This window comes from Electrona antarctica (assembly GCF_951216825.1).
Source record: "Electrona antarctica genome assembly, chromosome: 24".
NCBI classification, from domain to species: Eukaryota; Metazoa; Chordata; class Actinopteri; order Myctophiformes; family Myctophidae; genus Electrona; species Electrona antarctica.
Window position 1 is genome coordinate 23,076,896 of NC_136803.1, and position 20,830 is coordinate 23,097,725.

At 45.0% G+C, this 20,830-nt stretch overlaps 1 protein-coding gene across 9 annotated transcripts in view; it reads right to left on the reverse strand.

Annotated features, from left to right (window-relative positions):
- Positions 1–20,830, reverse strand: part of zranb3 (zinc finger, RAN-binding domain containing 3) — a 137,754-nt gene that overhangs the window by 70,074 nt on the left and 46,850 nt on the right. For all 9 annotated transcript variants that reach the window (XR_013789193.1, XR_013789194.1, XR_013789195.1 and 6 more), the window contains 6 exons: positions 14,916–15,035; positions 9,343–9,462; positions 8,593–8,772; positions 4,972–5,148; positions 3,945–4,136; positions 2,653–2,944 (listed from right to left, as the gene is read on the reverse strand). Coding sequence is in view for 6 of the 9 variants with exons in the window: in XM_079495722.1 (XP_079351848.1) it covers positions 2,653–2,944; positions 3,945–4,136; positions 4,972–5,148; positions 8,593–8,772; positions 9,343–9,462; positions 14,916–15,035 (1,081 nt within the window). In the remaining 3 variants the exon portion in view is untranslated. The remainder of the gene's footprint in view (positions 1–2,652; positions 2,945–3,944; positions 4,137–4,971; positions 5,149–8,592; positions 8,773–9,342; positions 9,463–14,915; positions 15,036–20,830) is intronic.

Genomic DNA, 20,830 nt, shown 5'->3' on the forward strand with positions numbered 1-20,830 from the left:
TGGATTGTCCCCACAGCAACGACATCTGGAGTGAATGCCACTTTCCTTGAAACTTTGTCTGAGACATTGTTGAACAATGGAAAGATAGAGCAACCCACACCCCCACCTAGACACACACACACACACACACACACACACACACACACACACACACACACACACACACACACACACACACACACACACACACACACACACACACACACACACACACACACACACACACACACACACACACACACACACACACACACACACACACACACACTCTCTTTCTCTCTCCGTCTCTCTCTGCTTGACAGGTGAGAATTATGCAGCGTCCTTGTCATCTGGAGCGAGAGAGAGAGAGAGAGAGACGATGTTGTGGGGCGAGCGGAGCTATTTCAGACTGTGGGTACGAACGAACGACGAGCTTGCACTCTGTCATTATCACACATCTCCAGCTGGTGAAATCTGCACCGTTGTTCGGAAGCATAATGCAAAGCAGAAATGCCAACCGACGGATATTGATGGGCACGAAGAGAAGACGGAGGGAGGGAGCGAGCGGTAGCCCAGGGCGTTTCTATTCCCATCACAAACCAACGGCTGCATTGTCTTTTCTCTCTCTCAATTGATTCCATTTTGTTGTTTTTGGCAACCAGTGCATTGTTCTAAAAGTCTACGCCAAATACATTGTGTGTATGCGTGTGTGCGTGTGTGCGTGCACGCGGAGAGAAAGAGCGAGAACGAGTGCACGTTGCATGCAATGCACACAAGCCACTTGACGTTCTAAGTCTTCTAGCCATGCTAATTGTTTACATTTTATAACTTTTTGTATTATTGCACAAGATAAATTGCACGTGAAGCATTTTGTTTGATCCGAGCGATTTCACGGCACACCACTTGGGACTGTGCACTGTAGCACAGTTTTGGAAAATAAGCCATTCAGGACAGGAACCCCTTTGGTGTTTTAACCCATTCTGACCTGAGATCAGATTCTAAAAATGTCTTCTACATCCTGACAGTTTTCTGAAAAAGCTATGTTTCTATGTCAGTCGTTTGTCGATTTTTCAAAAATAGCAGACCTACAAGCTCGTAGCGCGCCACTCGGTGGCGCGCTATGAGCTTGTAGATCTGCTATTTTTCAATAGCTAAAGCATAACATAATGCTAACACCAAAAGGGGTTCCCGCCCAAAATGGGTTAAGCATTATGCGATTGAAAAATAGCAGATTTACAAGCTCATAGGCACTCGGTGCCGCGCTACAAACTTGTAGATCTGCAATTTTAGAAAAAAACGTAAACAATGTGGCGCAAATCTTTCAATATGTATTCTTTCAGAGCGAATGTTTTAAACTAAAATCTTTGCTTCTGGGGAAGGCCCTGGAACGACATATTTTCGGATGGGGGTCTGCTGCCAAATACAGATCATTCTGGGGGTCCTTGACATGAAACAGGTTGAGCACCACTGACATAGAAACATAGGTTTTTCAGAAAACTGCCAAAACTGAAAAAAAAACCATTTTGACCTGAGATCAGATTCTAAAAATGTCTTCTACATCCTGACAGTTTTCTGAAAAAGCTATGTTTCTATGTCAGTCGTTCTTCGATTTTTCAAAAATAGCAGACCTACAAGCTCGTAGCGCGCCACTCGGTGGCACGCTATGAGCTTGTAGATCTGCTATTTTTCAATAGCTAAAGCATAACATAATGCTAACACCCGCCCAAAATGGGTTAATCGGCCTTAGGTCTAAAGTTTCCTGGGCTGCCACGATCCTGCTAACTCCGTGGATATGCTTACTGGGTGATATATCAAACATGGATCAAATGGAACACAATAGACTACTCCTCCTCGCGGCCCTAACTGTCGCCAAGGAAACTATCCTCATCAACTGGAAATCAAAGGGGAAAAACAAACATTGCACACTGGCAAAAAAATTAATAAAAGACTCCATATCCCTGGACACTAACATAATATAGACACGCACGCACACACGCGCACACACCTATAGTCTTCTTTTTATTTTAACCAACCAAAACATCCCTTGCAGGCTTGCACTACATTTTAATAGGGTCTTGAAATACAGTAGTTTTCAGAGTCAATTGTGTACCGTCACTTTAAAAGCGTAATGTATACGTCTTCGTACGACGGTGTCACGCACCGGAAATAGCCAATATACAAGCTCACACTGCATCTGGTTGCACCGCTTGCACCAGCTTGTAGACTGAGAAGTCGAATTATTATTATAACTTTGGCAGGGAGTTTTGAGTTTCCCAAACGGAATTGGATTATGAATGATGGCTTTTGATGGTTTAATACATATTGATAGATGCCTATGCATTGTCGAAATGTTCCCTTTCGTGCATGTAGCCTACTAATGAAGTTAACAACTGTGCTACATTATTGTATTTAGCTCCCCTCTTGTCTTTTAAATTGTAACCAAACTTTCCCACCCGTTCCACCCACGTTACCATGAGCGTCAGTCCACCATGGCTGTTGGTCGCAAACTACAGCAAGCCGCCTTTGTTTTAAATTGTCCCCCATTCGCACGTCGGCAAAACCGTTCACACCTAACGGCTGGAGATGCGCTGGGCCGACCACCTCACACACTCACTGGAAGAGAAGAGGTATATACAGCTCCTGGGCTCTGAGCCGACCACCTCACACACTCACCGGAAGCAGCAGCAGATCGCGGAGACTCGCACATCTCGCAGTACGGCAGGAGGACGCTGTTGGAGTAGGTGCAGGCCCCGCAGTCCCACGTACCCCCAGCGGGTGGCGGGCCGGGCCTGTCCGGGACGCCGCCCCGCCCCGACGCCCGCCGCTTCCCCTCCAATCTGGAGACCGGGGTGGTCTTCCCCTCGAATCCGGACGTGGGCCGACCCTGGGGGGTCCGCAGCCTCTTCGCCTGGGGGGAGAAGTCCGGGTCTGAAGGCGGGGTGGAGTTTCCGGAGTCACAGTCATCCTAGGGGTGGGGCAATGCGGTGATAAATATATCGGCGGTGATAAATAGATGTCATACAATGGGCTCTATTTTCGTCCAAGCCGATCTACAAGCTCAAAACACGTCGCACTGCGACGTGTTTGAGCTTGTAGATCAGCTATTTTTTGCTATTTGAATTTAAATCCTGAATACTTTTTTTGCTATTTTTTAATTGGAATCCTGAAAAGTAAAAGTTTTCTTTAATTTCAAATGCCTTTAATTATAGTTACGTTAACTTTATGAACTAAATACAAAATGCATTGGATAGTACTCATCCTAATTTAGACTGAAGTAATTAAAGCGGGTCATGTTTGCAAATCAACCCGAGGGCCTCATTAAGTGATGGTGGAGGACGCATGTGGCCCCCGGGCCGCCAGTTGCCCATGTATGTATAAAGGACGACGGCCCTTTTTCTTTTTGTCCCCCTTGTACTGTAGGTGGTTGTATTATTAAAGGACCACTTCACCACTTTTCAACCTATCTTCATATAATAGGTCCTCACTAATAATCATGAAAAAATTGTGCAGTTTTTTTCTACTCGGTCTGTGTCTCATAGGAGGGCTGTGGGCAGTTCAGAAACCGTCTTCCAGTGACATCATCGATGGGGAATACAAGCTAATAGAAACTGCAGGCTTTCTATTCCTGAAAAGTTGCAATGCGGACATGGAAGCCATCGTTCTCACAATAACAACAATTAAATATTTTTGTAAAAAAATATTGTTTAAAAAAAATCTGCCTAATGATGATGTCACTGGAAGACGGTTTCTGAACTGCCCACAGTTCTCCTATGAGACACAGACTGAGTAGAACAAAATTGTGCCATTTTTTCATGATTATTAGTGAGGACCTATTATATGAAGATAGGTTGAAAAGTGGTGAAGTGGTCCTTTAAGTCAGTTGAAAAAAGAATCGTGGTAACATTGTGGATCGTGATACTGCTTGAAAGAAATATCGCGATATTATATTTTTCCACATCGCCCACCGCTAAGTCGTCCTCCGCTGGCCTCTCCTCCTCTTGGTCCCTCCTTCTCGGAGGAGTTGTCCCCCCGGAGAGGACGACGACGTCCTCTTGGTCGTCCGTGTCCTCTGCGTCTTCCGTCCTCTTCCTCTTCCTCTCCTTGGAGGCGCCGGGAGAGAAGAAGTTGCGGATGTCGTGCTGCTTGTCTTTCTCAAACTGCGGAGAGGTTGCGGAGATTATACACGTCACATGACGGCAAGCCTCTTTATTATTGCAGCCTTTATTGCAGCCAAAAACGCCAACTCATGAAAATGATTGTCAAGACATAAATTGTGTTTTGCCCATATTCTCCCGTGATCAATAATAGTCATCACGTGATCAATATGTACCAGTCAGCTCTTTCAGATTCAATTGGCTAAGAATAGATTTTTAATTAAAGTTTGCGAGAGGGGCCCGTTTTGCACAAAAGGTGTCATGCTCATGGACACTTCGACCGGCCATATTGGACACATTTCTGGCGATATTGGACACATTGCTGGTGATATTGGACACATTGCTGGCCAGGCTTGGAATTGTAGAGAGAGAGAAATAGAGCCTGCCTGGGGAACAGCATTCCCCGGTTGTCCCACGGACTTCTGTACCCCAGGCAGGTGCTCTCTCTCTCTCCTCCTCCTCCTCCTCCTCCTCTCTCTCTCTCTCTCTCTCTCTCTCTCTCCCCCCCCTCTCTCTCTCTCCCCCCCCTCTCTCTCTCTCTCTCCCTCTCCCCCTCTCTCCCTCTCCCCCCCTCTCTCTCTCCCCCCCCTCTCTCTCCCACTCCCTCTCTCTCTCCCCCTCCCTCTCTCTCTCTCTCTCTCTCCCTCCCACTGACATAGAAACATAGGTTTTTCTGAAAACTGTCATGATTTAGAAGACAATTGTATAGCATCGAACTTAGGTCTAAATGGGTTAAGATACTGAAATGTTTCATCTTAGGCGGAACAGCTATCACACAGTTCGCAGAGCTCTCTTTCCTTCTATCTACAAAAGTATTCATTTAACTCGGGTTGCTCACGTGAGAGAAGAACACGCTGTTCTTGTCGTGCACTACTTTCTCGGGCGGCGGCAGCAGCGGCGTCTCGCTGGGCTTCCACCCCGCGGAGAAGTTGAGGAAGTCCCACTTGTCCTTGTCCCCCTCCTCCGCCTGCAGGTACTCCTTCCTACCGTTCAGAGTGCTGCCCGTCACCGTTTCCTAGAGGCAGAGGGAGGAAGCATAGAGTTATAAACCGTTTCCTAGAGGCAGAGGGAGGAAGCATAGAGTTATAAACCGTTTCCTAGAGGCAGAGGGAGGAAGCATAGAGTTATAAACCGTTTCCTAGAGGCAGAGGGAGGAAGCATAGAGTTATAAACCGTTTCCTAGAGGCAGAGGGAGGAAGCATAGAGTTATAAACCGTTTCCTAGAGGCAGAGGGAGGAAGCATAGAGTTATAAACCGTTTCCTAGAGGCAGAGAGAGGAAGCATAGAGTTATAAACCGTTTCCTAGAGGCAGAGGGTGGAAGCATAGAGTTATAAACCGTTTTCTAGAGGCAGAGGGGAGGAAGCATAGAGTTATAAACCGTTTCCTAGAGGCAGAGGGTGGAAGCATAGAGTTATAAACCGTTTCCTAGAGGCAGAGGGGAGGAAGCATAGAGTTATAAACCGTTTCCTAGAGGCAGAGGGAGGAAGCATAGAGTTATAAACCGTTTCCTAGAGGCAGAGGGAGGAAGCATAGAGTTATAAACCGTTTCCTAGAGGCAGAGGGAGGAAGCATAGAGTTATAAACCGTTTCCTAGAGGCAGAGGGGAGGAAGCATAGAGTTATAAACCGTTTCCTAGAGGCAGAGAGAGGAAGCATAGAGTTATAAACCGTTTCCTAGAGGCAGGGGGAGGAAGCATAGAGTTATAAACCGTTTCCTAGAGGCAGAGGAAGCATAGAGTTATAAACCGTTTCCTAGAGGCAGAGGGAGGAAGCATAGAGTTATAAACCGTTTCCTAGAGGCAGAGGGAGGAAGCAGTTATAAACCGTTTCCTAGAGGCAGAGGGAGGAAGCATAGAGTTATAAACCGTTTCCTAGAGGCAGAGAGGGAGGAAGCATAGAGTTATAAACCGTTTCCTAGAGGCAGAGGAAGCATAGAGTTATAAACCGTTTCCTAGAGGCAGAGGGAGGAAGCATAGAGTTATAAACCGTTTCCTAGAGGCAGAGGGAGGAAGCATAGAGTTATAAACCGTTTCCTAGAGGCAGGGGGAGGAAGCATAGAGTTATAAACCGTTTCCTAGAGGCAGAGGGAGGAAGCATAGAGTTATAAACCGTTTCCTAGAGGCAGATGGTGGAAGCATTAACCCATTTTGGGCGGGAACCCCTTTTGGTGTTTTAAACATTGTTATAATTTAGCTATTGAAAAATAGCAGATCTACAAGCTCATAGCGCGCCACCGAGTGGCGCGCTACGAGCTGGTAGGTCTGCTATTTTTGAAAAATCGTGAAAATATTTGGATGGAAAACTGGAGGATTTAGAACATTTTGAGGTCAGGCCTAAATGGGTTAAGTAATTAATTAACATAAAAATGTTACCAAAAAGCATCGTTGGGACTTACAGGGTTAAAGTGAGCTTGATCATATTGCTCTGTTCTCGGCTTCACACCTCCTCGTGGACTCTTTTAATCATGGCAGCCATACTGGCATGAAATACAGCAGCGGTTTAATGATGCTTCCTTCACAAGTGTGGCCAGCCAGCGATACTAATCATTAGGGCTCCATTTAGTGAGGCAGAGCCCTTTGAATGAGCCAACATGCACAACAGCAGAACCCTGACTCTGTTTGACCTTAATGGAACAGAGCTTCACCCCGTTCAGGACGGGAACCCTGCTTTGGTGTTTTTAAGCATTACGTTATACTTTAGATTTTGAAAAATAGCAGATCTACAAGCTCATAGTGTGGCACCGGGTGCCGCGCTACGAGCTTGTAGATCTGCTATTTTTGAAAAATCGTGAAAATGTTGCGCAAATCTTTGATTATATATTCTTTCAGAGCGAACGTTTTTTTTTTTTAAGATATTTTTTTGCGGCTTACGCCTTTTATTGGTTTTTGAAGGGACAGACAGTAGGCTGACAGGAAACGGGAGAGAGATGGGGGAAGACATGCAGTAAAGGCCGTGTCGGGCTCGGGAGTCGAACCCGCGGCACACTGCGACTGGATTACCAGTCGGGTGCCCAGACGGTTACGCCACCGCCTGGGCCGAGAGCGAACGTTTTTTAACTGAAATCTTTGCTTCTGGGGAGTCCCTGGAACAACATTATGTTCAGACGGGGGTCGGCGGCCAATTAGCCCTTCGCTAAGTCCCTCCCCAACCCATCGTTGTCCAATAGGCACGTTAGCAGCGAAGAAAGCTTGACCTGCATAGCAACCGTTGCTAAACTATTTGGATTGGCATTGGACAATCGCTTTTAGGGGTGGGATTTAGTGAAGGGCTAATTGCATATATAATTGTGGGGGTCCTTGACATGAAATAGTTTGAGAACCACATATAGAAACATAGGTTTTTCTGTAAGACATTTGTAGAATCAGTTCTCAGGTCTAAATGGGTTCATTATTATTCATTGTAATATAGTAATATTACACTTCTATTTCATGTTAATGTGGCTGCTGAGAAAATGACTTAGTGGCCTCTAGATTTGGTAGATTTAACCCATTTTGACCTGAGATCAGATTCTAAAAATGTCTTCTACATCCTGACAGTTTTCTGAAAAAGCGATGTTTCTATGTCAGTGGTTCGATTTTTCAAAAATAGACGATCTACAAGCTCATAGCGCGCCACTCGGTGGCGCACTATGAGCTTGTAGATCTGCTATTTTTCAATAGCTAAAGGGGTTCCCGCCCAAAATGGGTTAAAGGGTTATAATCTAGACGTATATACAAGAGAAGACGTGCTCATTATTTGAGGTGGTGTCAGATCCTGTGTCTAGGTGAGACATGGCCTTTGACACGATCTAAATGTCACATTAGAAGAGCAGGGAGACTAAATACGACCACATCCATGTATAAGTTATATTCTATTAGCCCACTCGATATACTCGATACAGAGACAGTCATGGCGGCGAGACTAACTGCTCAGTAGAGGAGAAAAACTTTTGTTTTTTTAATCCAAAATGAGTTAAGCCATTTAGGCTTGACGTCGAAATAAAAAAAAAGGTTTTCTAAATCATGACAATTTTCTGAAAGATTTGAGGCACATTTTAACGATTTTTCAAAAATAGCAGACCTACAAGTTCATAGCACGCCACTCGGTCCACAGAAGTGAACCGTTCAAGCTTGCTTTCTCAACTCGCTGTTTTCACAAAGACATTACTCTATAAGCCATCTCCAAAACTGGCAGATAAAACTGAACAACCAATATGTCAATTTGAAGCTATGTGCTTTCACATGATATGTAATTAATAAAAAAGTGACATACTTTTTTTCAAATTTTCAATAGCTAAAGCATGACATAATACTTAAAACACCAAAAGGGGTTCCTGTACTGAAAAAATAGCAGATATACAAGCTCATATGAACTTTGTTGAGATGATGGGGGTCCACAGCCAAATAAATGTATCATGTTTGGAGGGGGCCACTGGGTTATTGACATGGAACAACGTTTGAGGAACAGCGTTCTACGGTACCTTCCTATTGAGCATGCCCCACATGACCGTGTCGAAGGTGCCCTTGGCGATCAGGTAGTGCACGTGCACGGACGAGGTCTGCCCGATGCGGTGGGCGCGGTCCTCCGCCTGCTTCACCTGGCCCGGGTTCCAGTAGAGCTCTGCAAACACCACGTGGCTGGCCGCCGTGAAGGTCAGTCCCTGGGGACAACACGCACGCACACACACACACAGGCACGCACGCACACACGCACGCACGCACGCATGCACACACACACACACACAGAATGAAATCTCATGACTGAGTATAACCCATTTAGACCTGAGGCCGATTCAGGCAGGTCGTGGAGAGAAGAACGAGGTCCCACGTTCTTGGCATATTTTGTGTTATTTATTTTTTATTTAACCTTTATTTAACCAGTAAACACATTTTACAAGTGGGAACTGGCCAAGAGGCAGACTATTTTTTAAACAAGATTTTTTTACAAAAATGTTTCGATTTTCATTATCGTGAGAACGATGGCTTCCATTTTCGCATTGCAACTTATCAGGACTAGAAAGCCTGCAGTTTTTATTAGCTTGTATTCCCCATCGATGATGTCACTGGAAGACGGTTTCTAAACTGCCCACAGCCCTCCTATGAGACACAGACCGAGTAGAAAAAAATTGCGCCATTTTTTCAAGATTATTAGTGAGGACCTATTATATGAAGATAGGTTGAAAAGTGGTGAAGTGGTCCTTTAATATTATGATGCAAGTTATTATCATTACCTGTCCGGCTGCCATGATGCTGAGGATGGCCACGCGCGTGTCGGGGTCCGTCTGGAACTTGTGGACCAACTGGACTCTCTCAGAGGACGGGACACTGCCGTCGATACGGATGTAACCCGCCTAACATGAAATGACATGACATGACATGAGACAAGATGCCCCAGAACTTGCGATTCACTGTTGGCAATGATGACTTTACGCAACGCAAATGTCATACAATGTCAAACGCATGTGTTGCATAAAGAAAGATCCATTGCCATGATCCATCATCAAAGATAAAATTAGTGCGAGACTGATAGATACTGTATATTGGTTTGGCCAAATATGGCCAATATGTGACTTCTTGTTTGGTCAGGTGAAACAGGCCAGTGTTTAATAGCGACCTAGTCATCAATGGGAGTCGCCCCCATGCCGCCTAAGCCAATGGGAGCCGCCTAAACGCTGCCTAAGCCAATGGGAGCCGCCTAAACGCTGCCTAAGCCAAAGGGAGCTGACTAAACGCTGCCAGCCAATCGCGTAGTAGCGACCTAGTCATGATTGGCTATGACACAGGCACGTCGGAAGTCTGCAAATCTGCAATGATCCAGACCACACTCTCAACCACAGACATCTCAACCACGCAGCGGAGCGGACTCAGCCCAGGAGCCCCTGATATCACCGCCTAATGTTATGAGCAAACTGGAGAGCAGGAAAGATGCACAACGGAGCCAGCGTTTGTTTCACCTCACACATGACTATGTCATATTTCTTGTGTGCATGCGTATGTGTCGCGAGGGGAAAGTGTTAAGTACATTTTGATGCCAATACTTTTGTACGTTTACTCAAGTACATTTTGAATTCCGGACTTTTACTTGTTAACACCTTAGAAGCCCGGAACTATTTAATCCATTTCACCCAGAGTGCCCATCATTTGTAGCGCACGGACCACTTTTGCGCACCGGAAGCTGGTAGCCACACCACTCTAGAGTCTATCGACAACAACGGGAGGTAATAATAAATCTATCGCGACTAGCGACTGGACCGCTGAACGCCGTCTAACACAGGATCTTTTTTTCAGAATTAGACGGGATGATTTAGATCGGGAGTTATGATCGTTTTAAGATTTCCGTTTTCGTCAGCTAAACAGGCAGTGGAGATTTTCGATGACGTGTCACTTTTTGACACGTCATCGGATCGGGCAACAAGCGCTCCAAGGCTCTAGAGCGATGTGAACGGTTTTGTTATCATTAATCTCCGTCTTGTTTATCAATCTCCGTGTTGGGCACTTGACCGTGACCGTGAACTTGGACGGAGAACTCCGACTTGGACATTCAAGGTGTTAACAGAGTAGTTCTACAATGCCGTATTGATACATTTACTTAAGTGAAACATTTTGAGTACCACTGGCCCTACCTCCGAACGAACGCAGTCATCTCTCGAGTCACACCCGAGTTCCTTCCAACATGGTGGTGCGTTTACAGTTAGCAGCCATTTTTATCTCTCTCTCTCTCTCTCTCTCTCTCTCTCTCTCTGTTAATTAGGAAGTGCGAAAATGCAAATGCGGGAGAGCGTCTTGCAGCAGCAGGTGTTGCCTACACACGCTGTACTGATGTGTTGCGTTTGGCAGACAGCTCCCCGAACCCCCATGACCGGCACGCACACGCACACACACACACACACACACACACACACACACAGATGCACGCGCACACACATGCACACAAATAGAACATACATGCATTCAAACGTGTTCTCTGGGTGCTGACACAGAGTCGAGAAAATCACTCGTAATGACTTGTAAAATAAGGCCCGAGGAAAAGGCGTTAAGAAAGGAAAAACTTTCTTCTGACAAAGTTCTGCGTCGGTTCGCTGAACGAGGGTGAGGGTGACACACACACACACACACGCACATACACACACGCACACACGCACACGCACACACACACACACACACACACATACACGCGCACATACACACACACATACACACACACACAGACACACACACACACACACACACACACACAGTCTAATAACTGCATGGCCTCTCTCTCTAGTCTATAGCTAGTCTAATAGGCTGAGGAATATATCCCACCCTATAGTCTATAGCTATAGCAGCGCTGACTTATTTATTTTCTGGTTATTAAAGGTTTGTAGAGACGGAGAGACCTCTGTTACCTACAGTAACAAACACTCAATAGTAACTATACGTTTCCCCCCCCCCCCAAAAAAATATAATTAACCCGACACCTTTCCGGGACAGGGAATTGGACCTGGGACCTTCCGCTATCCAGACGGGCTCTCTAACCATTCAGCTGCTACGGGTATGTCCAATGCGATCATCTTTTAGGTCTACGGCACTATTTTGGAACATATTTTTTCATTAAATCCTTTAGTTTTATTAACTGTGGCACCCCTGGGTGTCCTATGTATACAGAACAAGAAAATTAGTCCAGGGAGTATAAGTGCAAGTATTCCAGTGGATAATATGTCACTTAAGACCTGGTTGACACTTGAGGCTAAATTCCCTGAACACCACAGAGAGAGAATAACTAACTTCAGCTTCTGCTTGTTTGGAGTTTTGACCCCCATCAATGTACAGTATACACATACTGTACAGTACATCATTCTGTGAACCGAGAGTGCATGTGGAAACGAACCCCAGCGCGCGATAACGACAATGGCTGCTGATATATCACTTTTTTCTGCCCTCCTCGCTGACGCACAAGTCACGACCGCAACTTTTGAGCAAGTATGACTCAATAACCTGGGTGAACTTAGTCATGAACGCCACAGGGCTTCTGCTCCCTCTGTCTCTCTCTCCCTCTGTCTCGGTCTGTCTCTCTCTCTCTGTGAATGGAGAATCTCAGCGGCATGTGCCCAATTACCTCTGTACAGCCACTAAGGAGTGAGGTGTGAAAGGATCCAGGGCCATTTCTACCTCCAGATTAGCATTAACTTATTTAGGCCTGACCTCGAAATTAAAAAAAGAAAAAGTTTTCTAAATCATGACAATTTTCGGAAAGATTTGAGGCACATTTTAACGATTTTTCAAAAATAGCAGACCTACAAGTTCATAGCGCGCCACTCGGTGGCGCGCTATGAGCTTGTAGATCTGCTATTTTTCAATAGCTAAATTATAACATAATGCTTAAAACACCAACAGGGGTTCCCGTCCTAAATGGCTTAATGAAGAACTGCATGGTCTCTGTGGCTGCTGGAAAAACTTCAAGTCAAATGGGAGTATACTAGGGCTGCAACTAACGATTATTTTCATAATCCATTAATTGGCCTGTTATTTAAACGATTCATCGGATTATGGCACTCATTTAGCAATCACCTTATACATTTAAAGCCATCATTGTTGTGTGGAAAAACTATGGTTACGTGGAAAAACATCCACAATGAATTGCAAAAAAGAATCCAGCAATTAGTTGCCGATTCGATTGTGACTACTAAATGAGTTGGCAACAGATTGAATTATCGATTCGATTACAATTCATCGATTCATCGTTGCAGCCTTAGAATATACGAAGAGGGAGGGAAGGAGGCAAGAACAGAGAGAGCGTAGGCTTTCTGGTTTTATTTAGTTTTTGAGTGGTGCAACCACTCCAAGGAACAGCAATGTCCGTGTTAACCATGTGTTAACCTAGGTATGTGACTATGTGTGTGACTATGTGACTATGAGTACCAGTAGGGGCAAAAGTGGCGCTGTTGTGCCAGAAACAGAGACAGAGAGATAGTGCTGCACTGTTGCCTGCTAATGAGAGGCACCCGTGTGAACCACTCAGTTCACACGGGTGTGATTTTATTTTACAATTAGTGAGTGGTGAGTATGTACAGTACAGGCGTTCAATGTGTCGCACATGGACATATCGTCAGGACTCGTATCCGTTGATGGCCCTATTGACTGTGGTGAGGATCCAACCTGTGACCTTGTGACAGAGGAGCCTATAGTGCAGTTCCCGATGCTGCTTTGTTCCCTGTCTGTCAACCGAACTCCACCAAACCTTTTACACAGTGGACCCATAATGGTGTCCATTTGGTTCCAAACTATCATTTAGCTGGGGACCCACTGGAACTCCCTCAAGGACCCCATGGGTCAAAGCATATTTGAAGAGGAAGTCAGAGCACAGGAAGTCTGTTTCAGTTGTAAACAAGCTACTATGACACTTTCCCAAAGTTTACGGTGCTCCTGTCATAGTGCTAGTCGCTAAATCACGCGACCATATTTACAATGTGAAAACCATGCATCTGTCACTTGAACAACACTGGAATTACTTTATTCAAACATGGAGTAATTAATTGTCTCCACCAGGCCGAAGGCATGGGGAGAGAGTATGTTTTGCACTCCGTCCGTGTGTCCGTCCTTCCGTCCGTCCGTTACCAGCTAATCTCCGGCACCGTTAACCCGGTCGATGCCAAACTTTGCACACACACTCCCTGGATGCCAACGATGAACCTCTGCCCCACATTTTCCAGAACGGCCTGTTATAGCGCCACCATGAGGCAGCTTTTCAATTTTTGTACCTAAAACTGCACCGATCTGCGTGAAACGTTGCATGCACACTCCCTAGAGGCCAAGGACAAACCTTTGACCTGCATTTTCCGCATCTGCCTTTTATAGTGCCACCAGGAGGCCGACTTTTGTAAAACACATTTTTTTATATTACTCCTCCAGATTCTGTCCAAAAATCTCACAAATCGTTACACAGTATCTCTATGGTCATGTGCTCAAGTCGGATCTGTCCGAGATTTCATATTCCATCCTAATTGGCTATAATTGGCTTTCACAGTTTGCAAGATTGCCCCGTTTTGAACAAAAGCCTCAAATCATGAACGCAGGCACGCAGCGTGCAATTTACGTGAAATCTTTCACACATTTTCTTACTAGGCTGAGGAATATGTCCCACCCTTTTTACATTGGCCTGTTATAGCGCCACCAACAGGTTGATTTTTGCAAAACACATTTTTGGAACAAAATGCAAAATGCCTCAAATCATCCAATTGCCATCAAAGACGTATGAAGAAATGTCACCCTTTTCACATTGGCCTATTATAGCGCCACCAGGAGGCCACAACCTGACCTGCCCTGGTGGAGACCTGTGCCCCGAGGGGCACTTTTTCTAGTTTTATCTGTGTAGGACGTTTCAGTGCTGCTAACAAACCTCCTGCTGCTTAACGACCACACTGTTTGTGACTGTAGTTTAGCATCTTTGTATCTTTTGCATCTGGCTGTGTGGGCAGCATAACATTGTGGCAGTGTAGAGACGTCCCCCCCCCCCCCCCCCCCCCCCCGCTGTGCGCACCAACTTGCATGTCCAGGTGCTCCTTTGAGAACTAGCCCAAAATAATTATGTGCAGCCCTGTTCATAACAGACTTTTTCGATGGGACGATTACACTGGGCCAATGCAATAAACAAATTGAAACGACCTAGATAATTCCGCAGCCCCTTGACTAGCAGGTGAAACTGTCCTCGTTCTCCAATCAAAAAGTCGAAATTTCTAGCAAAATATATACTGTAGGACGCCGTTTATGTCCTATTTGTGTTTGTGTGTGTGTGTGCGTGCGTGCGTGCGCGTGTCAGTGATACCTTGGCCTCGATGGCGGCCTCAGTGCAGGCCTGTAGCATGGTGAGGTGATGGCCGAACACCAGGAATTTGAGTTGCTCCGTCTCCAGCATCATTTTAATGTAGTCCTTCACGGCTCCTGCCTAGAGACACACACACACACACACACACACACACACACACACGCACACGCACACGCACACACATGCACACAAAACAGACCACAGATCAGTGAGGAGAGTGGACGCTACGTCGCTGGTGAGTGAAGGAAAGGAGTCCTTCTCTGCCCTGGATTCTCCATTGACCACCATGGGTCAGGACTATAAAACAGAGAGCGCCCAGACCCACTAGTCCAGGGACACTCAACTTAAGATGGCTCAGGGGCCACTCAGCTAAATTCCAAGTCCAAGGGCCGCACGCTAAAAAATGATTTTAAACCGTTTACCACATTTATTTTGTAACAGACTACATGACTAGTCTAAAAATCAAGGAAACACAGTCAAAAGCTACATTTCCAGGCCAAAGGCCAAACCTCAACAAACAAAAACATTGTGATTAATGATGAATTTACAAAATTAGTCTTCAATTCAATTCAATTTTATTAAAGTGTCAAATCACAACAAGTTGTCAACTTTACAACCAACAAAGATCCACCCAGAGCAAGCAATACTCTAGGGTGGACGGCCATCTGCCTCGACCGTGTCGGGGGAGAGGGGGGGAGGGTAGAGGGGAATAGGAAGAAAGAATGAGAGTCTTCATTTACAGAATGGGAAAAGAACATAATAATGAATATAACAGGTGAATAAATGAGTAAGGACGTGCATACACGTCTTTTCTTTTCTTTTCAAAATCTTTTTCTTTTCGTTTTATAACAGTATGGGTGTCAAGTCACAGGTTCATAGAAAGAATACAAATAAAATATCAGATCTAGTATCAGTGACTGAGGTAAACAAACGTACTGTATGAATCACAGAGATCGTGGGCAGACATAATGAAAAGACTATGTTATTGTGCAAAACATGCCCCTTCAAGACACAAGAAAAACATTTTCTCTCATACACGTAAGGCAGGAGGCCTTGGACGTGTATACAGTCTTTAGGGCTTTTTCATTGATATAATAAAACAAAGCATAAAAAAGGACATACATATTTTTACATATTTTTTTGGTTGGCCTCTCCTTCTGCACTACTCCTTGCCGTTTTGCGCGTGCACACTGCCGTTCACTTCCATGTTTACGGCTGCAAAAGAATGGCTCGTAACTCCTAATCTAGGGGAGCTCTCCATGGTTTTGACCTAAAGGGTCTAAAGGTCTTCATTTCTGACTTCAGCAACTCCTAATCTAGGGGAGCTCTCCATGGTTTTGACCTAAAAGGGTCTAAAGGTCTTCATTTATGACTTCAGCAACTCCTAATCTAGGGGAGCTCTCCATGGTTTTGACCAGAAGGGTCTAAAGGTCTTCATTTATGACTTCAGCAACTCCTAATCTAGGGGAGCTCTCCATGGTTTTGACCAGAAGGGTCTAAAGGTCTTCATTTATGACTTCAGCAACTCCTAATCTAGGGGAGCTCTCCATGGTTTTGACCTAAAGGGTCTAAAGGTCTTCATTTATGACTTCAGCAACTCCTAATCTAGGGGAGCTCTCCATGGTGTTGACCTAAAAGGGTTTAAAGGTCTTCATTTATGACTTCAGCAACTCCTAATCTAGGGGAGCTCTCCATGGTTTTGACCAGAAGGGTCTAAAGGTCTTCATTTATGACTTCAGCAACTCCTAATCTAGGGGAGCTCTCCATGGTTTTGACCTAAAGGGTCTAAAAGGTCTTCATTTATGACTTCAGCAACTCCTAATCTAGGGGAGCTCTCCATGGTTTTGACCTAAAAGGGTCTAAAGGTCTTCATTTATGACTTCAGCAACTCCTAATCTAGGGGAGATCTCCATGGTTTTGACCTAAAAGGGTCTAAAGGTCTTCATTTATGACTTCAGCAACTCCTAATCTAGGGGAGCTCTCCATGGTTTTGACCTAACGGGTCTAAAGGTCTTCATTTATGACTTCAGCAACTCCTAATCTAGGGGAGCTCTCCATGGTTTTGACCTTAAGGGTCTAAAGGTCTTCATTTATGACTTCAGCAACTCCTAATCTAGGGGAGCTCTCCATGGTTTTGACCTAAAGGGTCTAAAAGGTCTTCATTTATGACTTCAGCAACTCCTAATCTAGGGGAGCTCTCCATGGTTTTGACCTAAAGGGTCTAAAGGTCTTCATTTATGACTTCAGCAACTCCTAATCTAGGGGAGCTCTCCATGGTTTTGACCAGAAGGGTCTAAAGGTCTTCATTTATGACTTCAGCAACTCCTAATCTAGGGGAGCTCTCCATGGTTTTGACCAGAAGGGTCTAAAGGTCTTCATTTATGACTTCAGCAACTCCTAATCTAGGGGAGCTCTCCATGGTTTTCAAAGGTCTAAAGGTCTTCATTTCTGACTTCTGCATGCATCTCGTTTGGATATATAAACGCTTCTAGAGAGACTTTAGCGTGACCAGCGTGAGGTAAAAATGGAAGATTATGATAAAACAATGAAAATAACATATTATATTTGTATTGGTATGACCATGACGAGCCTCAGATACATTAAGCAGGGGCCACATGCAGCCCACGGGCCGCGGCTTGAGCAGCACTGCCCTAGTCACATGTCAGCGCTGATTTGGAGAGCAAGACAATAATTTCACAATGACGAGATTTTTAGTCACTCTGAAACTAATTCGTGCATCTGCTGTCTATAGTAGTCACCCAGAATGTCCTCTGAATATTTCAAGTAAGATGCTGTTGAGTTGCAATCACATGATTGATACCACATGCAATCACACTTTGATTGCAACCTCATGTGAAAAAGTGAGTTTCTTTACCTACTTGGGTTCTTCTGATGTCTTTGTTAGAAAAAAAATCACACCCGTGTGAACTGAGTGGTGCAACTACACATTTAAGTGTCATAGCATGCTCGTTTTTTTGGTACGAACAAACACGGGTACACGTGTACACGGGTACAAAGCCAGTTGTTGGAGTGGTTTGCACCACTCAAAAATCACACCCATGTGAAGTGAGGGGCGCTAATATATTAAAGTCTAACTCATGTTGATTAGGTGATGTAAAACAAACGGTGCCAACACAAACATTAAATGCCATTAACAATAAAGAGACAATATGACGTAATGGACAATAATGACGTACATTTTCCCTTCATTGCCAATGGCGTTTTTAAAACAAACATTGAACTAAAAACAAACATTAAAGCTGTATATAGTAGGGGCTAGAGCCCCTCAAAAGGAAGAGAGGAGTGCTGTCTGGATACACAAAAATCACACCCGTGTGAAGTGAGGGGCGCTCTTATCATCGTACATCATCATGCATCATCTCATACTGGCCAATCAGAATGCCTGTTGCCACAAATTTACATCATATTTGGCGGACATTTGACCTAATGTCTCCTTTCATTGTCAATGGCAAATATTGAGACGTGTGGGGACAAGATTTGGCGGACATTTGACCTAATTTCTCCTTTCATTGTCAATGGCAAATACATTTGACTGAGGGACTGCCATTGGATTTTTTTGAATTTTCGTTTTTTCATGTCATATAAAATCAGGGAATCATAGCTTCAAATTGACATATTGGTTGTTCAGTTTGGCCCACCAGTTTTGGAGATATGGCTTATAGAGTAATGTCTTGCAGAAAACAACGAGTTGAGAAAACAGGCTTGAAAGGTTCACTTCTGTGGTCTCTAACATCACACCTAGCGACATGTTTAAGCATTTATTTCACATTTACATGTCGATTTCAGCTCTGACACTTATTTCAGACATGCTCTAGTATGTGAAGAGTCTGCCTGTGCTATAAACTCATTTAAAAAGAAAAAAAAAAAAATCTCCTCTGGTGAAAAGCTTGAATTTGCGCGATGGCAGTCTCTCAGTCAAATCTGGTCACATATTGAGACGTGTGGGGTCAGAAGCTGTATGGGTCTAGCACCCACTGAAGGTGTTCTTTGGTAGAGAAAAATAATCAATTGGCAGAAGAAACAAACAAGAAAAAAAACAAGGCACTCGCGTTATGGACAAAGGCCATATAACTGAAACGTGTTTGAAGAGTGTTTCCACTCTTTGACCTTGAACGTGCCAATTAAAAACAAATGCACTTTAACTGTAACTCTGGAAGAGTGTGTTGGTTTTAGTTACCTTGCCACTCTGTTTTCGTTTAATACATTTTGGGCGGGAACCCCTTTTGGTGTTAGCATTATGTTATGCTTTAGCTATTGAAAAATAGCAGATCAACAAGCTCGTAGCGCGCCACCGAGTGGCGCGCTACGAGCTTGTAGGTCTGCTATTTTTGAAAAATCGAAGAACGACTGACATTGAAACATAGCTTTTTCAGGAAACTGTCAGGATAGAAGACATTTTTTAAATCTGATCTCAGGTCAAAACGGGTTAAAAACACAGTAAAGAAAGTAAAGTTGGGAAACACAGTCCTAACTTTTTTACGCCAGCTAACTTCCATACCCAGGAGTGGTGGTGTATGGCGTGACTGCATGAGACACAAACTTGTGTAGAACACAGAGAAAGGCCACTTTGGTTGCATATACACCGCCCCCCTGCACAACTCTGACGGACGTGTTATCCCAGCGAGAGTGTCATACAAGCGCAGCCCTGGCTCGTCTCGGTTCAGGGACCGTGGGCCAAAAAGAAAAAACAAGAACAAGAGAGCAGAGAATATGGCCAGGAATAGGGCCCATGACACTGGAGGTACAGCAGTCAAGTCGTGTGTTGACGCGACTACAGCGGTACTCCCGTGTTAGCACGACCCCGGCAAAGATTTCCCACTGCGTCCTGCAACCTGACAACCTCACACCGCCCGTCACACCTGCTCTGGCGCGAGAGAGAGAGAGATAGGAGCGTCGGCTTCCGCCAAACCCCATAATTAGCTTGACATGGCCACTCCGAACCCTTTCCCCGGTTTCATGGGGTCCCTCATTAGCGACGTTCTCGGCTTCTCATGTCTCATTTCTTTCTGTCGAGTTTAATTAGCGCGCTAAAACTTCTCTGTCGTTTGAAGCAGCCGGTTAGCTGCATCAGACACCCTACCTCTCTTTCTCTCTCTCGTTCTCTCTCTCTGGGTAATTAGGAGCAGGTGCTTGGCGACTAAAGAAATAAAAAAAATATATAATCATACCCCAAAGGCTGCATGGGCAGCTCTGTCTCCAAACCGACTGGCAGACAGACAAGGTGGCTGAGATTTGTACTTTCAGAAGTGACATAGACACATTGCTCCCATTCCCCACAGTGTGTACACACACACACACACACACACACACACACACACACACACACACACACACACACACACACACACACACACACACACACACACACACACACACACACACACACACACACACACACACACACACACACACACACACACACACACACACACACACACACACACACACACACACACAAAACATGAAGAATGAAAGTAGAGAAAACCTGTCCGACTCTAAAAAAAACTGATAGCAGAGGAAATGAGAGGAGGCTGACAGTGTGTGTAGGGCGGGGGAGGGGAGGGGGAGGGGGCGGCATGTCTGTGGGTGGGTTGGGGAGGATGTAGTAGTACGGGGTATAGCAATGAAAGGTCCGGTGTTAGGCTAAACCGAGCAGAAATCCAATCAGCAAACAACGCGGAGCGCAAAAGAAGATCCAAGCGGAGCGCAAAGGCAGGCCTGCATGGGCGGGCAGCGCTCCGATGATTGCATTCCACGGTTATCTCCGGTCTCTGTTAACCCGTTTAGACCCGTCGATATTTTTAAAAAAAAGTCTTCAAAATTCCTGACGGTTTTCTGAAAAACCTTATGTTTCTGTATCAGTGATGCTCAATATTTCATGTCAAGGACGCCAA